The 19952-nt window shown below is 44.5% G+C and overlaps 1 protein-coding gene across 1 annotated transcript in view; it reads right to left on the bottom strand.

The window, feature by feature from the left end:
- Positions 1–18105, bottom strand: part of LOC117468881 (ATP-binding cassette sub-family G member 4-like) — a 39771-nt gene extending 21666 nt beyond the window's left edge. The window contains exon 1 of the mRNA XM_034113249.1: positions 17862–18105. Within this exon, the coding sequence (XP_033969140.1) occupies positions 17862–18105 (244 nt within the window). The remainder of the gene's footprint in view (positions 1–17861) is intronic.
- Positions 18106–19952: the final 1847 nt, after the last annotated feature.

Below are 19952 nucleotides of genomic sequence, written 5' to 3' on the forward strand. Positions count from 1 at the left end.
ACATTCCTCCGTGCAAAGCCGTGGAGGAGGAAACATTCCTCTGGCTTTGAGGAGGGGGAAAGAAGCCAGCCAGGGTGATCACTCTTGACCTAAAAAAGTTTGTGATGACCTTAGCCTTAGGCATGAAGCCGGTTTAGCATAAACGGCTGTCCTCCCTGGCGATTGAGGTAGGCTGCCGTGGCCTGTTGGCTGGGCGAATCAACACATGTTTGATTGTACAGCAACGGGGCGAAGTGCTGGAATACTTCCCACCCGGAGAACAGCTCCAGCACATTTACCCCTGACGCACGGGGTCGGTGCGTGGGCGAATGAACCACCTCTGGAGACCCCTCCTGTGGGGGAGACCCCGGGGAATCCCCACGTGATCAGCTGACGTCATGCTGAGCAGCTGTATCACGGAGAGGGCTGTCACCACGCTGTGGGATGTGACACGCTGGATAGGGAGCTGTCAGTTCCTCCACTCGCTGCAGCGAGAGCCGCACTCTGTTGCTGAGTTTTATTCCACTCGCAGATAAATGAATGTCTGGGGGGGAAGAGGACAACTCGAGCGAGCTATGCAGTTTATAAACCAATAGGTTAAAACAGCAGGCTTCTACAGCGAATGACCCACCTCTGGAGTCTCCTCCTGTGGGGGAGACCCATGGGGATCTTTGAGCTTTGACAGATGCGATACGATATGTAACGTCTGTAAAGCGACTTCCTCATGCTGGATCGAGCCTATAGCAAATAGCAGGTTGTCCAGAGAAAAGACCTCATTCTCATCCCTCCTCTCTGTGTAGTGGCTCCAGCCTTCTCTACACAAAATGCGAGGAGCCAGGGAACATCCAAACAGCAGACGATTGTCTGGTCTGATATTTCCTGAAAAGAGAAACGCAGGAATTTCCTGTGTTTCGGGATGGTGGGTATGGAAGTATATGCATCATCCTTCAGGTGGAAGTGAACCAGTCGTCCTGGTGAACACATTCCAGCACCTGTTTGATCGTCAGCATGGGAATACTGACAGATCAAGGATGGATCTCATCCCCCCTGTCTTTTTCGGGACAAGAAAATAGCGGGAGTAATACCCCTGATTTTCTTCCCCTTGAGGAACCCTGGAAATAGCCTCTTTCAACAGGAGTTCCCGCAGCTCTGCTTGGAGCGCAAGACACTGTTCTTGGGATGACAGGAGTGTTTCCTGTATCCCATTGAACTGTGGGGGGGGGGAGGCGAACTGCAGGGTGTACCCTCTGCTGATCAGCCTGCTCATCCATCTGTCCATCAGACACACACGCTGTCGCTCTGAGAAATTCTCTGAGAGCGGGCGCACATGGTCGAGATGTGTTGTGGTCGTCTTGGCGACGAGCCACGTCAGAGCCCTTGCCGCCGCTGCCTGTGAGGCAACCCAAGGTGGGCCTGAAGCGAAAGGGCTGTGAGGGAGCCTCCACACGCTGCGTTTCACTCATCATGAGGCGTGTACACGCTCAGGGGATGAATGGAGATGTATGCAGTGTTGACCACATGAGGCGTTATAACGGCGCTCATGGGTTTATTATGACCGTGTGTAGGAGACGTATCTCGGACAGAGGAATGCCGCGAGCTCTGCGGTTTATTAACCGATAGGTTAAAACCAGCAGGCTTCTGCAGCGAGCCCTGCTGCCTACTAATCAACAGATTGGTGGCAGCTGGCTTAGTTGGCGAACTCTGCAGTTTATTAACCGATAGATTAAAAAAGTGCAGGTTTTCGCAACGAACCCTGCTGGCTACTAACCGATAGGTTATAGACAGCTGGTTTACACAGAGTGGAGGATATGTGAGAAACACTTGATGATACTGATGACTCAGACAAAAAGTTGGAAAATGAACCCATTTTATTTCTCTATCCCCCCCAACACGTCAAAAACGGCTCTGTTTTCTTGGAGGCTCACGTGGAGCGGATACAGAGCGGGAGTGCCTCCCTCCCCGTTGGCTCACCGCCGAGAGACCCCTCCGTCTCTGGGGTGGCGGGGGAGCGGAGACGCGGGGCGGAGCCCCTGCCGCCGCCGACGGGCGCTGACGCCGCGGTTGCGGTTGGTACCTCTCCGCCTGCCGCTGTGGCCGGGTTGGACGCTGCGGCTGCTGCGGCTGCTGCGGCTGCTGCGGGTGTTGGTGCCGCCCAGCAGGCTGGAGCCAGCTGACATGCTGGCGGATGTCGTCCGCCTGTTCCGCAGCCGCCTTCATGGATTCCACCATGGCGTGGAACTGGGGTCCGAACAGCCCGTCCGGGCTGATTGGAGCATCCAGCAGCACTTTTCTGGCCGTTTCTGTAACGGACGCCTGCTGCAGCCAGAGGTGGCGCTGGATTTGCGTCACCCACGCGGCGATTCTAGCCTGGGAGACAGCAACAGACGCACACAGTGTGAGCGCCGTGCTGGCAGCCTTGGCGATCTCCTCCGCTTCGTCAGCGGCCAAGGTGGTGGACCGCTCCACCAGCGTCACCACCGAGTTGGACAGCAGCGCGATGTTGTTTGCCGCCGCCGACGCCTGAAAGGCACACTGGTGCACCCGGTCAGCCTGGCGGGCAACATACTGGTCCCTGGGGGAGGCCAACGTAGGGCGCCGTCCGGCGATCATGTTGGCCTGCCTCACCCCAAAAAAACGCCGTCAGGCCCGGCTCCAGCGAAGGGGTGGCTGGGAATCCCACATCCGTAAAACCCTCCACCTTGGTGAGGGGAACAAATGTGGCCACCGGGGCCTTCAGAGTCCTCGGGTTCGCCGCCGCCCCCTCCTGGTACCTCCTGATGGCGGGGAAGCGTGGCCAGATCGGGTCACTCCTGACCGTCTGCACCCGCGAAAAAACTCCGGTCATGTCGTCCGGAGCACTCCTCTCCTGAGCTGGGGGAACGGGGAGACCTCTGCAGGCGGCCGCCTTGCAAATGATCCCCGGCAGTTCCAGCAGGATGCCACCTATCGCCGGCAGCGCCGTGGTGACGGAGAAGGGGACCGCGTGCTCGGCCAAGTCGACACCCTGCTCCGACTCTGTCTCCCCCGTCCGGGGGAGAGGAGGGAGGGGAGAACCATCCGGTGAACCGTGGAGGGAGATGGGGTAGGAGTCGTCCGACTCCTGCCCGGCACTCGGCTCCAGGGGCACGAGTCGGCTCCAGGGGCACGAATCGTCCTCCTCGGTCGCAGCAGCGAGAGCGTCCGCTCTACGCTTCCTCTCGGCCGAGGGGAGACGGGCACAGTGCTGGCATGCGACCTGCTGGCTGAGAGCCGCGTACGCGTGCTCTGGCCCCAGGCAGGATTCGCATTCAGTGTGCTGATCATAACTCATGATATAGCCCGATCCACATGAGGGACAATCTCTGACACAATTGTTGCTCATGGTTCTCGGATATATTATGTCTCAGTGCTTCAGTAACGGGGTGCTGAAGAAAAAGAGGGAGCAGATTGTCGGGTCTCCTTCCTATTTATACCGGAAGGGAGCCCGAGGGTGAGGCCCACCTTGCGGGCGGGCGTGGACTACAGGTGTTTTCAGTGCTGCGCGGGTGCGCAGGGGGATTACCCCCCTCATTAAACCGCTCTTAAAAAAGAATAATCTAGATGCCTCAGTAATGAACAATTACAGGCCAATATCAAACCTGCCATTTCTAGGTAAAATCATTGAAAAAGTTGTATTTCAACAGTTGAGTAACTTCTTGCATTTAAATAACTGTTTGGATGTGTTCCAGTCAGGATTTCGTCCAAACCACAGCACTGAGACTGCTCTTGTAAAGGTCTTCAATGACATCCACTTAAACACAGACAGTGGCAGAACTTCAGTGTTAGTATTATTAGATCTCAGTGCTGCGTTTGACACTGTTGACCACAACATATTACTAGACCGACTAGAAAACTGGGTGGGACTTTCGGCAACAGTTCTAAATTGGTTTGAGTCCTACTTAAAGGACAGAAAAAACTTTGTTTCTATAGGTAAATACACATCTGAGTTGACAAATATGACATGTGGGGTACCTCAAGGCTCCATCTTGGGGCCTCTTCTCTTTAACATCTACATGCTACCACTGGCTCAGATAATGAAAAACAACAAAATAAGTTACCATAGCTATGCGGATGACACACAAATTTACGTAACAATTTCACCAGGAGATTATGCTCCAATTCAAACACTGAGTAAGTGCATTGAACAAATCAATGACTGGATGTGTCAGAACTTTCTCCAATTAAACAAAGATAAAACTGAGGTAATGGTTTTTGGAGCCAAGGTAGAACGTATAAAAGTTAGCGCTGAGCTTCAGTCTGCAATGTTCAAAACAACAGATAAAGCCAGAAATCTAGGTGTCGTCATGGACTCTGACCTGAGTTTCAACAGTCACATTAAAACAGTTACTAAATCAGCCTACTATCACCTAAAGAACATATCTAGGATTAAAGGACTAATGTCACAGCAGGATTTGGAAAAACTTGTCCATGCTTTTATCTTCAGTAGACTCGACTACTGCAATGGTGTCTTTACAGGCCTCACTAAAAAATCTATTAGAAAGCTGCAGCTAATTCAGAACGCCGCTGCTCGAGTCCTCACTAACACTAAGAAAGTGGATCACATCACTCCTGTTCTGAAGTCCTTACACTGGCTTCCTGTGTGTCAAAGAATAGATTTCAAAATATTGTTGCTGGTTTATAAAGCTTTGAATGGTTTAGGCCCAAAATACATGTCTGACCTACTGCTAAATTATGAACCATCCAGAACTCTCAGGTCTTCAGGGACTGGTCAGCTTTCTGTCCCCAGAGTCAGAACTAAACATGGAGAAGCAGCATTCAGTTATTATGCTCCAAATATCTGGAACAAACTCCCAGAAACCTGCAGGTCCGCTGCAACTCTTACTACTTTTAAATCCAGGCTGAAGACTTTTCTTTTTGCCGCTGCTTTTAATTGAACTATTCACATCTTAAACTGCACTGTAACTTTTAACTTTTATCCATGTATTTTTTCTTTTAATGTTTATTTTATTATCTTTTCTTTTTAATGACTGATTTTAAATGCCATTTTTAAAATGTCTTCCATTTTTGTAAAGCACTTTGAATTACCTTGTGTTGAAAGGTGCTATATAAATAAACTTGCCTTGCCTTGCCTTGCCTTACCCAATAGCGATAGCCTTAGAGGGCGAAGCCATATACGAAATAGAACAGGAAAAAACGAACCTAAATGCACACAGGACTAATCAAAGAAACAAGAGACAGGTGAGGAGGGAGGAGAAAACACAGGGGCACAAGGTGAACACAATCAGGAAATCAGGTAGGAGGGAACAGGTAGGAGGGAACACACAGACAGGAAACCAAAGACAGATCTAGACAAGACAAAACACAACACAGACAGATCGTGACAACAGGCACAAAATACATATGCATAATATGTCCTCTTTTGAAACAAATTATTGTAATGTAAATGTCTAGTCATTAACAGTATTTAGCTGTTTTTTAGTAAAACTTCAGTGTGTTTTAAGATTTTCTATTTTCAGATAAACGGTTCTAATTGGCAAGAAAGATCTCAAGTTTCTGGAAATCTTTCCAAAGTGGATAGGGACCAGATACATCTGCAAGAGCAAATAAAACATGAGCTGGTAGATGTGTCGAGTTTCAAGGCAAGCGCCTGAGCCCCCCAAACGCTTCATTTGGAATCACCTTGGGTTATCCTCCTAATGAATATTTTATTAAACAGAAAACCAATGCACACAAAATCAATGGCTCATTTCCTAGAAGTAAGCCCCAACTAAAAGGAAAATGGAGGATTTCAAATGTAATCAACTTTGTTACACACATACACAGCACTGCACACACAATTAAATTAAGTCTCTGCATTAAACCCATCCTAGTATAAGGAGCAATGGGCAGCTACTATAAGGAATGAAAGGGGATGTTGTGCCTTGCTCAAGGGCACAACGGAAGTGCCAAGGAGGCAAACACTGCGCACTACCATTATGGGACTTGAACTGGCAACCAACTGGTTCCCAAGTCATGTCTCGATTGGCACCCTGTGCATGTATATACAGTACATGTATATACAATCATAAAGATTTAAAGCTCATATATTAAAGGTCACCTATTATGCAAAATCCACTTTTTCATGTATCTTTTACATTAATATGTTTCCACTCTGTATTAAAGGTCCCATGTCATGGCCATTTCTACTGATCATAATTCCATTGTTGAAGTATACTAAAATAGATTTATATTGTGCAATATTCCAAAATCACATTGGTTTCTCATACAGCATCTCTGTATAGTATGTGTATTCACTCTCTGTCCTAAACGGCTTGTTGGAGCTCCTGCCCCCCCCTCCCTATGAGCCCAGTGGCCGTCTGCGAGACAGCGAGACACAGCGAAACCCAGCCCGAACACACACACACACCCGCAGCCTGGCTGGGAGTTTGTGTGTGTGCTCACACACCAACTCACAGCCTCGCCGCGTCCCGCCGTCTCAGGGAGGAGAAATCGGCGGAGCTGCAGCTGAGAAAAGATTGAGTGTGTGTGTGTGAGGAAGTTTGCGGATTGGTCCATTTGGACCAATCCACGGACTTAACGTAACGGCTCCGCGGACGTAACGTAACGGCTCCACGGATTGGTCCATTTGGACCAATGGGTCCATTTGGGTATGGGCACGTCACTGTACCCAGGAAGAAAAAGAGAAATCTCCAACGAGGCGTTCTGGGGCTGCATAGACAGGTATTTTCTGTTTTTTTTTACGCTACAGGGTGTACTTTGAGGGTTTGTGACTTTGCAGACCGTTTACATGCATAAAAACCTTCATAACACACAAGGGGACGGGTAATAACCGGAAAAGCATGACATGGGACGATTAGGAAAGTTTCAGGAAAAAAGATTCTCTCTCTTTTTGTCCTAATCCATTTGTATAAAAACCTGTCTGAAAATGAACTGATCAGATTTGGGCCACTTTGTGAGGTCACAATGTTTTTTCGGGTTGTGCAACTATTACCATCACCTGAATCTCCTCCTAGAGCACCATTGTGTTTTTTTAACCAATCACTTCTCAGAAGGGCATGGCCAGCAGCAGCTCATTAGCATTTAAAGCTACAGACACAGAATCAGCACTTTTAAAACAGGGCTGAAACAGAGGGGTTTATTACATGCTACAATGCAGTGTTTCCCCTATGTTTACTGCTTTGGGGGGGGGGGCTGCCAGGGCGGGATGAGGGCGGTCCGATGATGGCGATCCGTGCAGGGGGGGGGGGAGTTACTTTGGTTTGAGAAGTGGGGGGGACACAAAACAGGGGGTCTGTGGGCCCTCCGCAATGGAAATAGTTCGCGATTTGAATCGATTAGGACTATGGTGCAATCCAAGAAAATGTGTAGTGTATAATGCCTGGCAAACTTATCTAGTATCCTATCCATGTGAACCTGCTTTATTTGTGAGTGGACCTCACATCCTCTACACTGAAAAAAGGGGGACTGGCCATCTGTTGGATTTATCCAAGCCTATTTTGTGAATGTTATACAATTGTCTCATGTTTGTGACGACCCCTCCACACCACTAGGCGTTCCGTGGTATCTCTCTCTCTCTCTTGCCCCTTTCACACCAACGCGTTTTCAGGGCCGGCTCGGAGCTAGAGCCTGAAAAGTACAGTTTTTTCCTGTTCACACCGCAGCGGCGCCGCCTCTTAGCTCCGGAATCCGGTTCGTTTCTAGCTCCAAAAAATTGTCGGTCTAGAAGCAAGACTCCGGAGCTAAGAGGCGGCGTCGCTTACGTCTCTCTTACGTCGAGGCGTGCAGGAAACTAAACCCACCTCCCCTGAACATGGGTCGACTGAAGAGTCTCGTCATGCCTGCCTACAAGCAGTAGCGCTGAGCAAAGTGACTAGAAGGCAACCACACACTTATAAAAAAAAAACACACTTTTATAAAGTCAGGCAACACTAACCAGGCTTCGTGTGATTCTGTTTATTTGTACCTTACTTTGACCATCCGTTCGCTGTTATTGATCATTGTGGAGAGCAGGCAGACGTTTTGTTTTGTATTATAGCAGCTATCGGATGGAATCAATACATGGGCTGCACAGGTTGTCATGTCCGACTAACACAAGTAGAATCATAATGAAAAATACGCCGGTAAAATGTGCCTGTACAAAACGGCTTATGCCACAATAGGATAGCAATAGCAAGTAGTCAGTTTAGCTTCGGTTGCTCTGCTAACATCACCCATGTTATACCAGAGAAACTTTCATAACAGCGTTGTGATGCCAAACAGCGTCAATTCAGACTGACACACATTCACTTAAGGGGAACTGGGGATATGTATCAGCTGCTTGTGTGACAGTCAGACAGTGAATACTTTAGAGCCGTGTGAGCTCACCCGGAGCTAACGGGAGAATAAACTCCCGTGGAAGAGCAGCCAGCACTGCAGCGGTCGGTAAATGCCGCTGAAACACATTAATAAACAATGAACCACGGCACTCTGGAGAAAAGTATAAGGTTGGAGAAGTCGTTATTTAATTTAATCTGGCTTCGTATGATTAAAAGCAACACGATCATCGACCCGACGCAGTCCCCCGTTGTTGTTGAGGCAGTTAGAGGGACGGGCCGCGTGTAGGCTGTGTAAGTAGCGTGAGCGTGCCACACAGTGTTGTCACGATGGAGAGTGTGGAGGATTTTGTGAGAGCGCCTTCAGAGGAGCTGCTGGAGGGTTTCTCACGTGAGCAGCTGATCTGTGTTGCTGAACATTTCCACTTGGATGTTGGGGATAAAAGAATGAAAGAAAACATAAGAGGGATTGTTAAAGCAAATCTGTTTGAGTTGGGGGCTTTCAAAGGGGGAAAGTATACTGTTGGTCCTAGCAGAGACGGTGTTGATATGTCTGGCTGCCGTGATGCAGGCCTGACTTTTGAACAGAGAAAGGAGTTGTTGCTGTTGCAAACAGAAATGGAGAAGCTGGCAGTGGAAAAGATGAGGGGAGAGGTGGAAATTAAAAGGCTTGAGTTAGAGGAGCGGAGGTTGAATTTACTACCTGGTGGTGCAAGCCAGGCCTCTAATTTCTCTGGTAGAGCGTTGGCAGTAATTTGCCGGTAGTGCCTCAGTTTAGTGAACGAGACCCAGATACTTTTTTTTCCCTGTTCGAGCGTGTAGCTGAGAGCAGAGAGTGGTCTGATGCTGAGAGGACCTTATTGTTACAGTGTGTGTTGACAGGTAAAGCCCAGGAAGCCTACTCTGCTCTGACGGTGGCAGAGAACAAGGTTTACCTAACTGTTAAGACTGCTGTGCTGAAGGCCTACGAGTTAGTCCCTGAGGCATATCGACAGAGGTTCAGGTCCTGGGAGAAGTCTAGCAGACAGACCCATGTTGAGTTTGCCAGGGATCTGGTACTTTTTTTTAGCAGATGGTGCAATGCCCTAAATGTGAATTTGTATGCTGCATTGTGTGATATGATGGTGTTGGAACAATTTAAAAATTCTGTACCCAGCCACATTGCAGTTTACATCAGCGAGCGCAAGGTGAAGACTGCTGCAGAGGCTGCTGTACTGGCTGATGACTACGTGCTGATACACAGGGGCGGTCGAGACTTCAGGGTCCAGGAGGAAGGAATGTATCGTGCAGCAGGTAGATGGGAGGAGGAAGCTCATGCACACTTGGGTAATGCTGAACGTGCGATGCGAGGGCAGCCACGGGTTGACCCATCAGAAATCTGTAACTTCTGCAGGGGGAGAGGGCACTGGAAAGCTGACTGTCCCAAAGCTAAGGCTAGCAGGGGGAATAATGGGGGCCAGTTTAACTCTGCTGCTTGCGCTGTGTCCGTGATACCCTTACCTGTCATCTCTCCCTGTCAGCAGGTTATCGAGCCATGCGGGTTGAAGGAACCAGGTTTTTCTGCATTTGTGTCAAACGGATGCGTGTCATTGGTGGGAAGTGACATCAGCGTGCCGGTAAAGATTTTGAGAGACACTGCATCATATGATTCATACATTCTGAGCTCTGTGCTACCGTTTTCTGACAAATCTAGGACTGGGGACTTTGTCCTGATGCGAGGTATGGGAATGAGTGTTGTGCCTGTTCCTCTGCATTCTGTTGTGCTTATCTCTGGTTTGGTGCAGGGTGAGGTCAACATGGGGTCCGTCCTGTAATGCCGATTGAAGGTGTGGATGTTATCCTGGGTAACAGCCTGGCTGGCAGCCGTGTGTGGGCTGAGGGTCCACCGCCTACCATACTGTCATCTTCACCCACTGTGACTGTTAACCCAGAGGAAAATGCTAAGTGCTCCCCTGGAGTGTTTGTGGCTTGCGCTGTGAGCCGTGCACAGGGGGAGTCTGAGCAGGGTGAAGAGGTGGGTAAGATAGATTCTGTGGTTGTTCCTGACTTGTTGTTGTCTGTATCCCGCAGTGAATTGGTGATAGAGCAGAGAGCTGATGTCTCCCTCAGTCCGTTCTTTGAGGCGGTTCTCTCCACCGAGGATGGAAATGGCGCCACCGGTGGTTGTCTGCTGCAAGGGGAGCTGCTGGTCAGAAAATGGTTGTCACATGGGAAAGACTTCATTGGTGAGCCAGTCTTTCAGATTGTGGTGCCTGTAACATTTCGTGAGGAGGTCCTCAGGAAAGTACATAATCAATCGGGACATCTGGGTGTCCGTAAAACATATGATTACATGTTACGGTATTTATTTTGGCCTAGTTTAAAGAGGGATGTGTCTCGGCATATTAAAGCATGTCACACATGTCAAACGAAAGGTAAGCCAAATCAGGGTGAGAAATCCGCTCCACTGTGCCCCATCCCTGTGAGTGTACAGCCTTTTGAACGTTTAATCGTTGACGCTGTCCCGCCATCGGAACCCCTTCGTATTCACATAGACCATGTAAACGGGGTCCGGCATAGGGGGTATTCAGCTGGGGGGATGGCCAAAGAGAAGTTGTCGTCTGCCCAGGTAGGAAGGAAACATCGGTATGAACGAAAAACTGAGCAGCGCTCGTTTAGTCCTGGAGGTCAGGTCCTGGTATTGGTGCCAAGGGCTAGTTTGCCGTTTCTGGAGAAACATTCCGGGCCTTTCAATGTGCTGGGTCAAGGGACTGACCAAAATTGTCTCCTGTCCACACCGAAGCGTAGGAGAAGAGCTCCTAGTTTCTTTGGGTTTGCCTGACTATGCTGTTTGCTCTGGTCTTCTAGATCTACTCTGTCCCTCTTAAATTGCTTCTTCAGGCGCTGGAGTGGGCAGGGGAAGGTTTGTTGGCTGGTTTGAGAAGCAGTATAGACGTCAGTGTGGAGTTTTTGAAGGCTATTGTAGCTGTATTGTTTTGGTGTTAAGAGGGTCCTGTTAGGTAGTTAACGGTGTTCTTAATTGAACCCCTTTCTTTATGGGGGGAGTGTGACGACCCCTCCACACCACTAGGCGTTCCGTGGTCTCTCTCTCTCTCTGTGTACAGGATCCGGTGCTGTGGGGCTGGTGTTTACCTGATGAGCTGCACCTGAGTCGTAAAGGCCTACAAGAAGAGAGCCCAGCCGGATACGTCTCTCACTCCTCTGGGCACTCTCTCCGTGCCAGCCTCGGGGACCTGTTGCTGGTTCCATTCACTTATTTGTTTATTAAGAATAAACTATTGTTATATTCTTACCCCTCGTCTCGCCTCCCTGCTTTTTGTTGCAGCCCAGGAGCCGGGTTGTAACACAAGCAAAATGTAATAGTATTGTGTATAATCTACATTGTATGAGGAGAGAGTACATGAACGTGTTTAGGTCATGTTGTGATAAAATGAGTAAATCAAATAAATGTATCAATTCCACTGCAATACCCCGCGAAATCGCGCGCAATGCATTTGTGGCGGAAGACAGCCGCAAGGAAGACAGCTTTTTCACGCCATTACTCAGCTCGGATCGGTAAGTATGGATGGCTGGAATACATTGGAATATTAGTTAATGCGTAACCATATGTAGTATAATGCATTGAAAGTCACCAACATAAGTTAATGAACTGTCATGAAGTTATTTGCTCTCGTGCTGTTGAATTACCGTGTGCTACGTTTCCTCTGTGAAAATGTCCGCCCCGACAGTAACGTTAGTCAGTCGGGTGGGGCCCGCCGCAAGGTGTGTTGGTTCGTAGCTACTTAATGCTATTTGTTAATTTAGCCATTGTTAGCTAACGTTGCATTAGGATTAACGTTAGCTTTCAAACGAAAGCTTTGGTCAACGAGCAGTACGAGTTTACATTACTGTCTTTAAGAGGCTGGGGCGCTCACTTTTTAACCAAGCCACGCTCCAAAGTTATGCTAAGCGTTAGCAAGGGAAAAACGGCCATGCTTTTTAATGTCAATGCTGTTGTTGCTGCTGCAGATTGCCGTCAGACGACCGTAGTGCCTCCGCTGTGGCTCAAGTTCTGTGTTGAGTATGTATTTTATCTGTAAATAACCGGATTAGAAGTGTGTCCACCTAAAGTTCTATTAAGAAGAAAAAACGGTTTACTAATGCTGTGTGTTTAATAATCTGTGTGTTTGGTGCTACAGCTCACCACCAGCCCGTGATGTTTTTGTGGTGAGTATAACTGTTATATAAATAGGGCTGGGTATCGTTTAACAGAATTATGATACCAGTACCCTTAAAACCTGTTAAGCCCGATTGCCCCTGCCGCGGCGGTGCAGATGCAACATCTTGCAAGAAACAGCGTCTGAGGGCTTCTTAACATTTAACAAACTATGAATGTGTCATACCCACTTAACGGGAAGAAACTCAGCTAACTGACAATATTAACAATTTTGACCTAAACGAAACACATATATGTGTGTGCGTCATTCTAGGTGATACAGATAGGCTATATGCTCTAGTTACCAGAAGCACATGGCTAATTATTATGCAGCATATGGCTAATTGTTATGCAGACTGACATCATCGGACTTTCCCAGTGCCCCATGTAGCAGTGATTATTATGATAAGGATAGGTATCCTTTGACTTGAGAAGTCGATACTACTTGGTACCAGGTTATTTCGGTAGGTACCCAGCCCTATACATGTACATTGAAGAGAGCAATGGTGTCATTTACATTTTCAGATGCAGAAATGTATATGGCTATGTGTTGCTCTGCTATAAAAAAGATTGGCATCATCCCTCAAAAAAACATAATCTGTTGACCTGTAGAGTATTTACTATTTGTGTTTATAGAAATACAGTTTTGCATTGTATAAATGTTTTTTGTGTTACTCTTTGTTGCTGCAGATTGAAACGCGAACTCTGTGCGTGTCTGGAGTCGGCGCTTTTACTGTGGGCTCAAATTTATGTGGTGAGAATACAATTGTATTTTGGTTCAACCCTGTCCCACTCGGTTATGTGATTGGCCATTGTGTGATGTGTCACACTTTTTGAAATGCTTTTTATAAACAGTTGTGTCACTACTGTTACTTAGACCTTCCCCATTTGATTTATTATTAAAGTTAGAATCCATGTTTACAAGAAAAAGGCTCAGCCTCTGGCTATGGGGGATGGAAGACTAGTCTCAAATACATGTTCGAACATGATTGAAGCAGATGAGTAGGGCTTGAGCTTAAGGATGTCTGTCGTCCCAGGGCCGGAAAAAATAGGATCGAGGAGGAGGAAAATTAATTTAGGGAGGAATTTGGGCCTAGAGTTAAAAGGAAAATACCGTGATAACGTCACAAATTAAAATGACTGCAAGTTTTGTGTAGCACAAGTTCTTATTAAACCTCCTTGACAACAGAAACACACAGCACATACTGTACTGCTGGTGTTATGTCCCTACTGGTTTTCAGACTATCTGGTTTCCATATGTTGTGTTTACCGAACGCAGCGGTTGTGGTCTGCGTCTGTCACCAGACTCGTCACACATTCACAAACATATTATTGGCGATTTTCAGGTCCACATCTCGTATCTACTGTGGCGAATTTGATTGTATAAGTTAGCACTACATAAAAGCCGCCTAAAAAAAAAGTTTTTCTAAAATATATCTTTTGCAAGATCGCGTCGAGCTTCATTAGATCTCGGTAGAGCAAAAATGCTTTCAGCATTCACACCCAATATTCCATAGCAGAAATCAAATGCTGAGCAAACATGCATAGTGCATACAGTTATGTGATTGGCAGGTGTAAGTTTAATGAAACAAATGTCAGTGGGCCGTATTGTTAAAAAATGGTTTCATTTTGTTTCAGGTTAACGCAGAGTTCAAGCGGATTACAACTATAACTCTACAGTCAAGGTTCCTGTCACAGCTTGACCTACACTCCGCAAGTCTCCTGAGGGTGTTCTCGAAACAATCGGGGCAGCAGGGCAAGAAGTTAAAAGACATGGCTGCCATGATGACAGTAAGAACTGTTTAACTGTGTGTATATGTGTGTATATATGTATATGTATGTATGCGTATATATATATATATATATATATAAATATATAATTTCCTTTTCGGCATTAGGTCAGTCTAAAATCAATTACAATGGTAAATTATCCCAAAATGTGACTACTCCATAGGTTCAATTTGAGTTAAAATGTCCCTATATTCTTTGTTTTAATCCTTAAGGAAGACATCGATGCTGGCAGGGAGTGCCTCATTAAAGGACTCTGCATCTACCTCAACGAGGATCCTGAGGTGGCTGGTTCTCCTACCACCATTCCAGTTATTGATGCCTTATAAAAGCAGGGGATGCTTTAAAGTTTATACAGTATATATATATTTTTGTGTTTTTGTTTACCTTGTTATTGTTGTAACGAAATTGCTAAACAATTTGAGAGTACAAATATTTTTAATATTTGTACTCTCAAATTGGCGATTGGATGTTTTAGAAAGACTTCTCGATTCTATCGATGGCAGTTGTAATTGCTGAATTAATCTCCGGGTTCTGGAATAAAGGATTTGAAACAAAACTCTAATCGTTTTCAATGGAAAAAAAGAGGGTTATGTTTAGAGTGATCAAGAAAAAGTTAATTGAAAAGTATTAGACAACAAGAACACAATCTATAGCTGACATTTTAATAGTGTATTGTACTTTTATTTAAAATCTGTTTCATATTTACATTCAATTATATTTATAAATATAATGTATTACATTTATATAAAAAAAATTACAATTCTGAAAACATGTAATTGACATGGGAATATTAAAATAACAAATATTGAGTTATGTGATCAAATAGTGTTGGAATAAAAGGGATTGAATTGTGTTTGAATAAAGTGATCAAATTGGGTTGGAGTCAAATGATGAAAGTGTTTAATTTACTTTATTGAAACACATTTCAATAACTTTGAATCAATACAAAGTACTTGCGTTGATTGGACATAAATCGTTTGTGTTGATTCAAAACAATTCTATAGGTTGCTGCCAAAGCAAACTATTTGTGTGCAACCAATGTCCACAATTGAAGATGGTGACGACTGTTTTAGCCAAGATTCAGACACGTATTTACTGCATCTCAGAATATGTTTTAGATTTTACACAAGAAGAACAGTTGAGTACGTTTATACCAAGGCGAATTCTTACGAACTCTTATTGTTTCAATGCCTAGTTAAACCAGAAAATGATATAATTTGGGCCAAATTCCAATAGATGTTTTATTTTATTAATGTGTAATTATAGATTGTAACATACCTAAGAGGTACGGTAAATGCCTATAGTATAATTGTAAAACATATTATCTGTCTCGCTTTCTTAGCTGCTGCTGGTATATATTTACTCAACAATATGGATATAATAATAATGAAAGTCAGAGTACTATATCAACTGAGAGGAACTGATTGACTGCTTAATTCTGCTGTGACACGTTCTGTACTGTGGCTGTGTAAACACTCGGCCAAAGAAAGACACCCTAAGTTTAAACACAAGTTCAAACACATCACATACAATATAAGACTTAAACTGAGCAGCCCATCAATCAAAAGGGGAAATCTTTGTGTTATTTATTTACGGTAAGTATTTACCTTGCTGATCCTTTTTTTTTTCCCCTTTTAAACTATATTATCCATATTTGTAGAGTCAAAGGTTAATGTTCAGAGTGAATGTTTAACCAGTGGGTTGTCACACTATTTTCTTAAAGCATTACACTACCATATTATGCTGATTTTCAGGTTTATATTTATATTTGGTGCCTCTATTGTGACATGTTTCCAGGCTTCTATTTTGCTTTATTTTTCTCATAATGTATGTAATATGATGTTGGAGCGCTAGCCAAGAGGCGTGAGTGTTACATAGTGATGTCACTATATTAAAGAAGTAAACAGAGGAGTCCAATCAAGGTGATGAGATTTTAGCCTTTGTCGACCAACAGGAAAGGGAAAGAGAGGGTCTCTTTAAATCGATCACATTCACCATCAGCACTGATTGAATATCCACATAATAAACTGGTACATTTTCCCTCACATATTAAAAGCATTACGAGCTATCTTTAACAACTGTATCCTACTGACTGTACATTATAGAGATGGGTGTGCTATCCTCAGAGTTGGTGATCATCAAATGAATGATCATTAATCAGAAACATTCATTTAATGATCTTTTCTGTATCTGCTCAGAGGACTTGATGTTCATATACTATATGTACTTAAACCATCCAATTAGCAGAAGATGCATGTACTTGACTTTGATCTGTATTGATTAAAATTGCTCAATGGTAGCATGTGCAATGCTACTGAGTTTATATATTACTGTTTATGCCTGCATTTTTAAGTATCCATTGATTCTGCCTGAAATCCATGGCCATTGATTTTGGGTAGGGCAGTGAGTCAAAAACAATCAGCCAATCAGCCTGTCCAATCTGTCTCTATGTGGGGAAATTATCTGGGCAAAAAAAGATCAATAAAGACAAGGGTTTGCAACATTAACTGTAGGCACCAGGTCAGCACTCACTGCTGGAGACATGATCAGTCAGACAAAAGAAGAAACAGAGCGAGGATGAGAGAGAGAAATGTGTCCAGTAACAAGAATATCTCACTCTGGATTCCACTTGCAGAGGACGCAATGCCAAGTCGCTATGGAGAAGTTACATAGCAAGGCATTAAGCAACCACTTCCTTATCATATATTTAAAAAAACTGATATGTGAGACTTGCCCTGTCTGATCCATAACATCACTTACTGTGAACATAGAACAATCTCACACCCAAAAACACATGGTTGACGCTGTAACTAACCTAAGTTAGGTCCGTTACGTACAGTACTTCATAATAATTTGGTATGTAAATGTGCAACGTACATAACAACAAGTTGACACTTTGTCACCTCTGTCCGGTTCTGTATCTGAATTTAGACACAGATTTATTTTCCAATGCTAACATCAGTGAGGGCACAGCAGCCGTGATAGCTAGCTAGTTTGCGGAACCAAACCATTACAAGGACATTCAAGCGTCTTTGAGCATTAGGAAAAGCGCTATAAAAATCCAAAGTATTATTATCATTATTATTACAGCTCAAATAATCCTATAAAATTAACAGCGGTGTCTATTTGACACTAGTATAGTGGTACTTATTTAAACAGTGAACAAAAACACATAATTGTATATATTTGTTGGAGTAACTGCACTTGAGCTTGTTGCGTGACTTCAAGATCGTTGTGTGTGCAAAGTGTGCAGCGTTCTACAATGAACTTTTTGACCGTTATGATTCCACCATCCAGGTACTCATAGTTCAATGCATTAGGACGCACTTATGCACTTTAACAACAAATGTAACAACAATAGTACACAATTTGAGACACAGGATGCGTTTCCAATTCACCGAGGTCTTTATAACTATGCGTCCTTTGTCTATTTATTCTAAGTCTGCTCCCATTATTATTATAACACAATTAGAGGGTGTATTAATTGTACAAGGTGGGTGTACAATTAATACACCCACCTATTTTTGAGCATCACTACTACAGACTGGTTTACATAGACTTGACTGGCACAAGCAGTGTGTGAAGACTGTACAGATGTGTGTTACCTCTCCTCTTCCAGCATGCTCCCTCCCGGATGGTGTAGGAAACGTTGTTGAACTCCAGGTCCACGGCTGAGCGTTTGGGTAGGTGGGAGAAACGCTGCGCTTCAGTGATCTGGTTCTCAACCTTCTTCAGGTGGGTCAGTATGGACACTTCCTGCTGCTGCTGAGGCTGGCCACCTCCATTACACACAATGGTTTCTTCCATGGGGATACTCAGAGAGTCAGGTTCCAATGCCTTATTGTCCATAGTGGCTGTCTGAAGTAGAGTGAGAAGGTAAAATCAGAAAAAGTGAGTCATGCTTCATTATCTGCTGTCAAATGTTACACCTGAAACTAGGGATTTGGTGCATTGCTAGGATTTGAGGTCATTAGTCTTGATATCGTGGGTAGTCTGGACTGTAGATCAAAGTCAAAACATGTTTGATGTGCTTGAACTAAAACAATCTCTTTGATGTATGAGTAGATCCTACTCTATATGAAACATTTACAAGTGTGTGTGTATACTTTAACTTTCAATAATGCATGGATTGATCATAACTCACAGTCATTCTCTTCCATTTGTATTTTTGTTTTGGTATAACTTAAACAAAAATTTGAAGACAAGAGAGTAGAGACAATTTCAATTATGTACAACATCTAATGCAAAAGTGCATCTTAAAAAAATCGACAATGACAAATTCGTAAGCCCGCCAATTATTGTTATTACATATAATTGATTGATTAACAATTTGAAAGACAAAATTATACATTTTATACCAAGAATAAAAATAATTAGATTAGTTATTTTCAATAGAAAAATACGATTGAACTTTTAGTCAAGCCCAATCGACAAACTGTAGGTAAAACACATTGTTTGAAAATCACATTTAAGTGAACGAGAATATCCAATTTATAAACTAAGCATTGCTCTGTCATCGCATCGCTTCCTTTCGTCTTAGGAAGGTGGAGTTAGGACGTAAGGAAAGGACGCAAGTGAGGTAAACAAGAAAGCCAAAAAAGGTAATGAGATGAACCCCATGATTTGTTTAGACTGATCATTTAGTGAACTGGTTGTAAACCAAACATAAAGTAGCCGAAGAATATCCACTGTGAGACATGTCAGAACAAGCACAGCTATATCTTAGACCAGTGGTTCCCAAACTTTTTGTGCCCAAGGCACACCAAAGGACAAGTAAAAATCTCAAGGCACACCTATTGTGCAAAATAGCCCTAAAACACGTGTTATCACTCATATCATGTAAAATATCTGTAAATGTGCATAATTATTTACTAATGCCAAATAAAATGTGACAAAGACAACTATATTACTCATGAAATATTTATTAACGAAATATTTCAGAAATTAATTTGAAACTTTATCAAATTAGGCTTCATCAAAGCAGCAACACACTCATTTAAACCAGACAGGTCACAAAATTAAAAATGAGGCAAAGACTCAGCAGAAATTCAGCACAGAGAACTGTCAATGCAAGGAAGCTGCACTGTCCATGGGCCTGAACTACAAATTATAAATGTAACATTTCAGCAATCAGCATTGAAACATGTGCTATTGTAAATATTTTGCCGACTTACAAATTAGTGAGATACATGTGCCTGTCGGGGCGCGCAGATTTTTTTAATCCTTGGTGGCACTGAGGAGAGGGCCACTCGCAAGTCCTGTTCAACAGAGAGCCGTGACCTCCTGTTGTTCTTCATGTAAACCAGAGTAGAGAACGCCAACTCACACAGGTAGGTAGTGGGAAAAAGAAGTTGCTCAATCGCGTCGTGGGAGATGCTTGGGTACTCCGATGCAGAAGCCAACCAAAACTGATCCAGTGGGAGCTCACTAAATTTGAGTTTCAGTGTGCGGTCCACACGGAGCTCTGCGCACTCCTCTCTCTCTTTCATAGTGAGCTTTTCTGTTGGGAATTCCTGGTGGAATGGGTCTCGGATCCAGTCATAGTCCTCGATGTCAGCAACACGTGGAAAATAGCGGTCAAACCTCTCTTTTAAGGTCTGAAGGTGTTTGGCTATACAGCGCGCTCCCTAGCTGCCTGCGGCGCAGCTGATGCCAGCGGGAACATGTCCATGGAGCCCTGTTCCAAAGCCTCGCGC

Source organism: Trematomus bernacchii, unplaced genomic scaffold, assembly GCF_902827165.1.
Source record: "Trematomus bernacchii unplaced genomic scaffold, fTreBer1.1, whole genome shotgun sequence".
Lineage (NCBI taxonomy): Eukaryota > Metazoa > Chordata > Actinopteri > Perciformes > Nototheniidae > Trematomus > Trematomus bernacchii.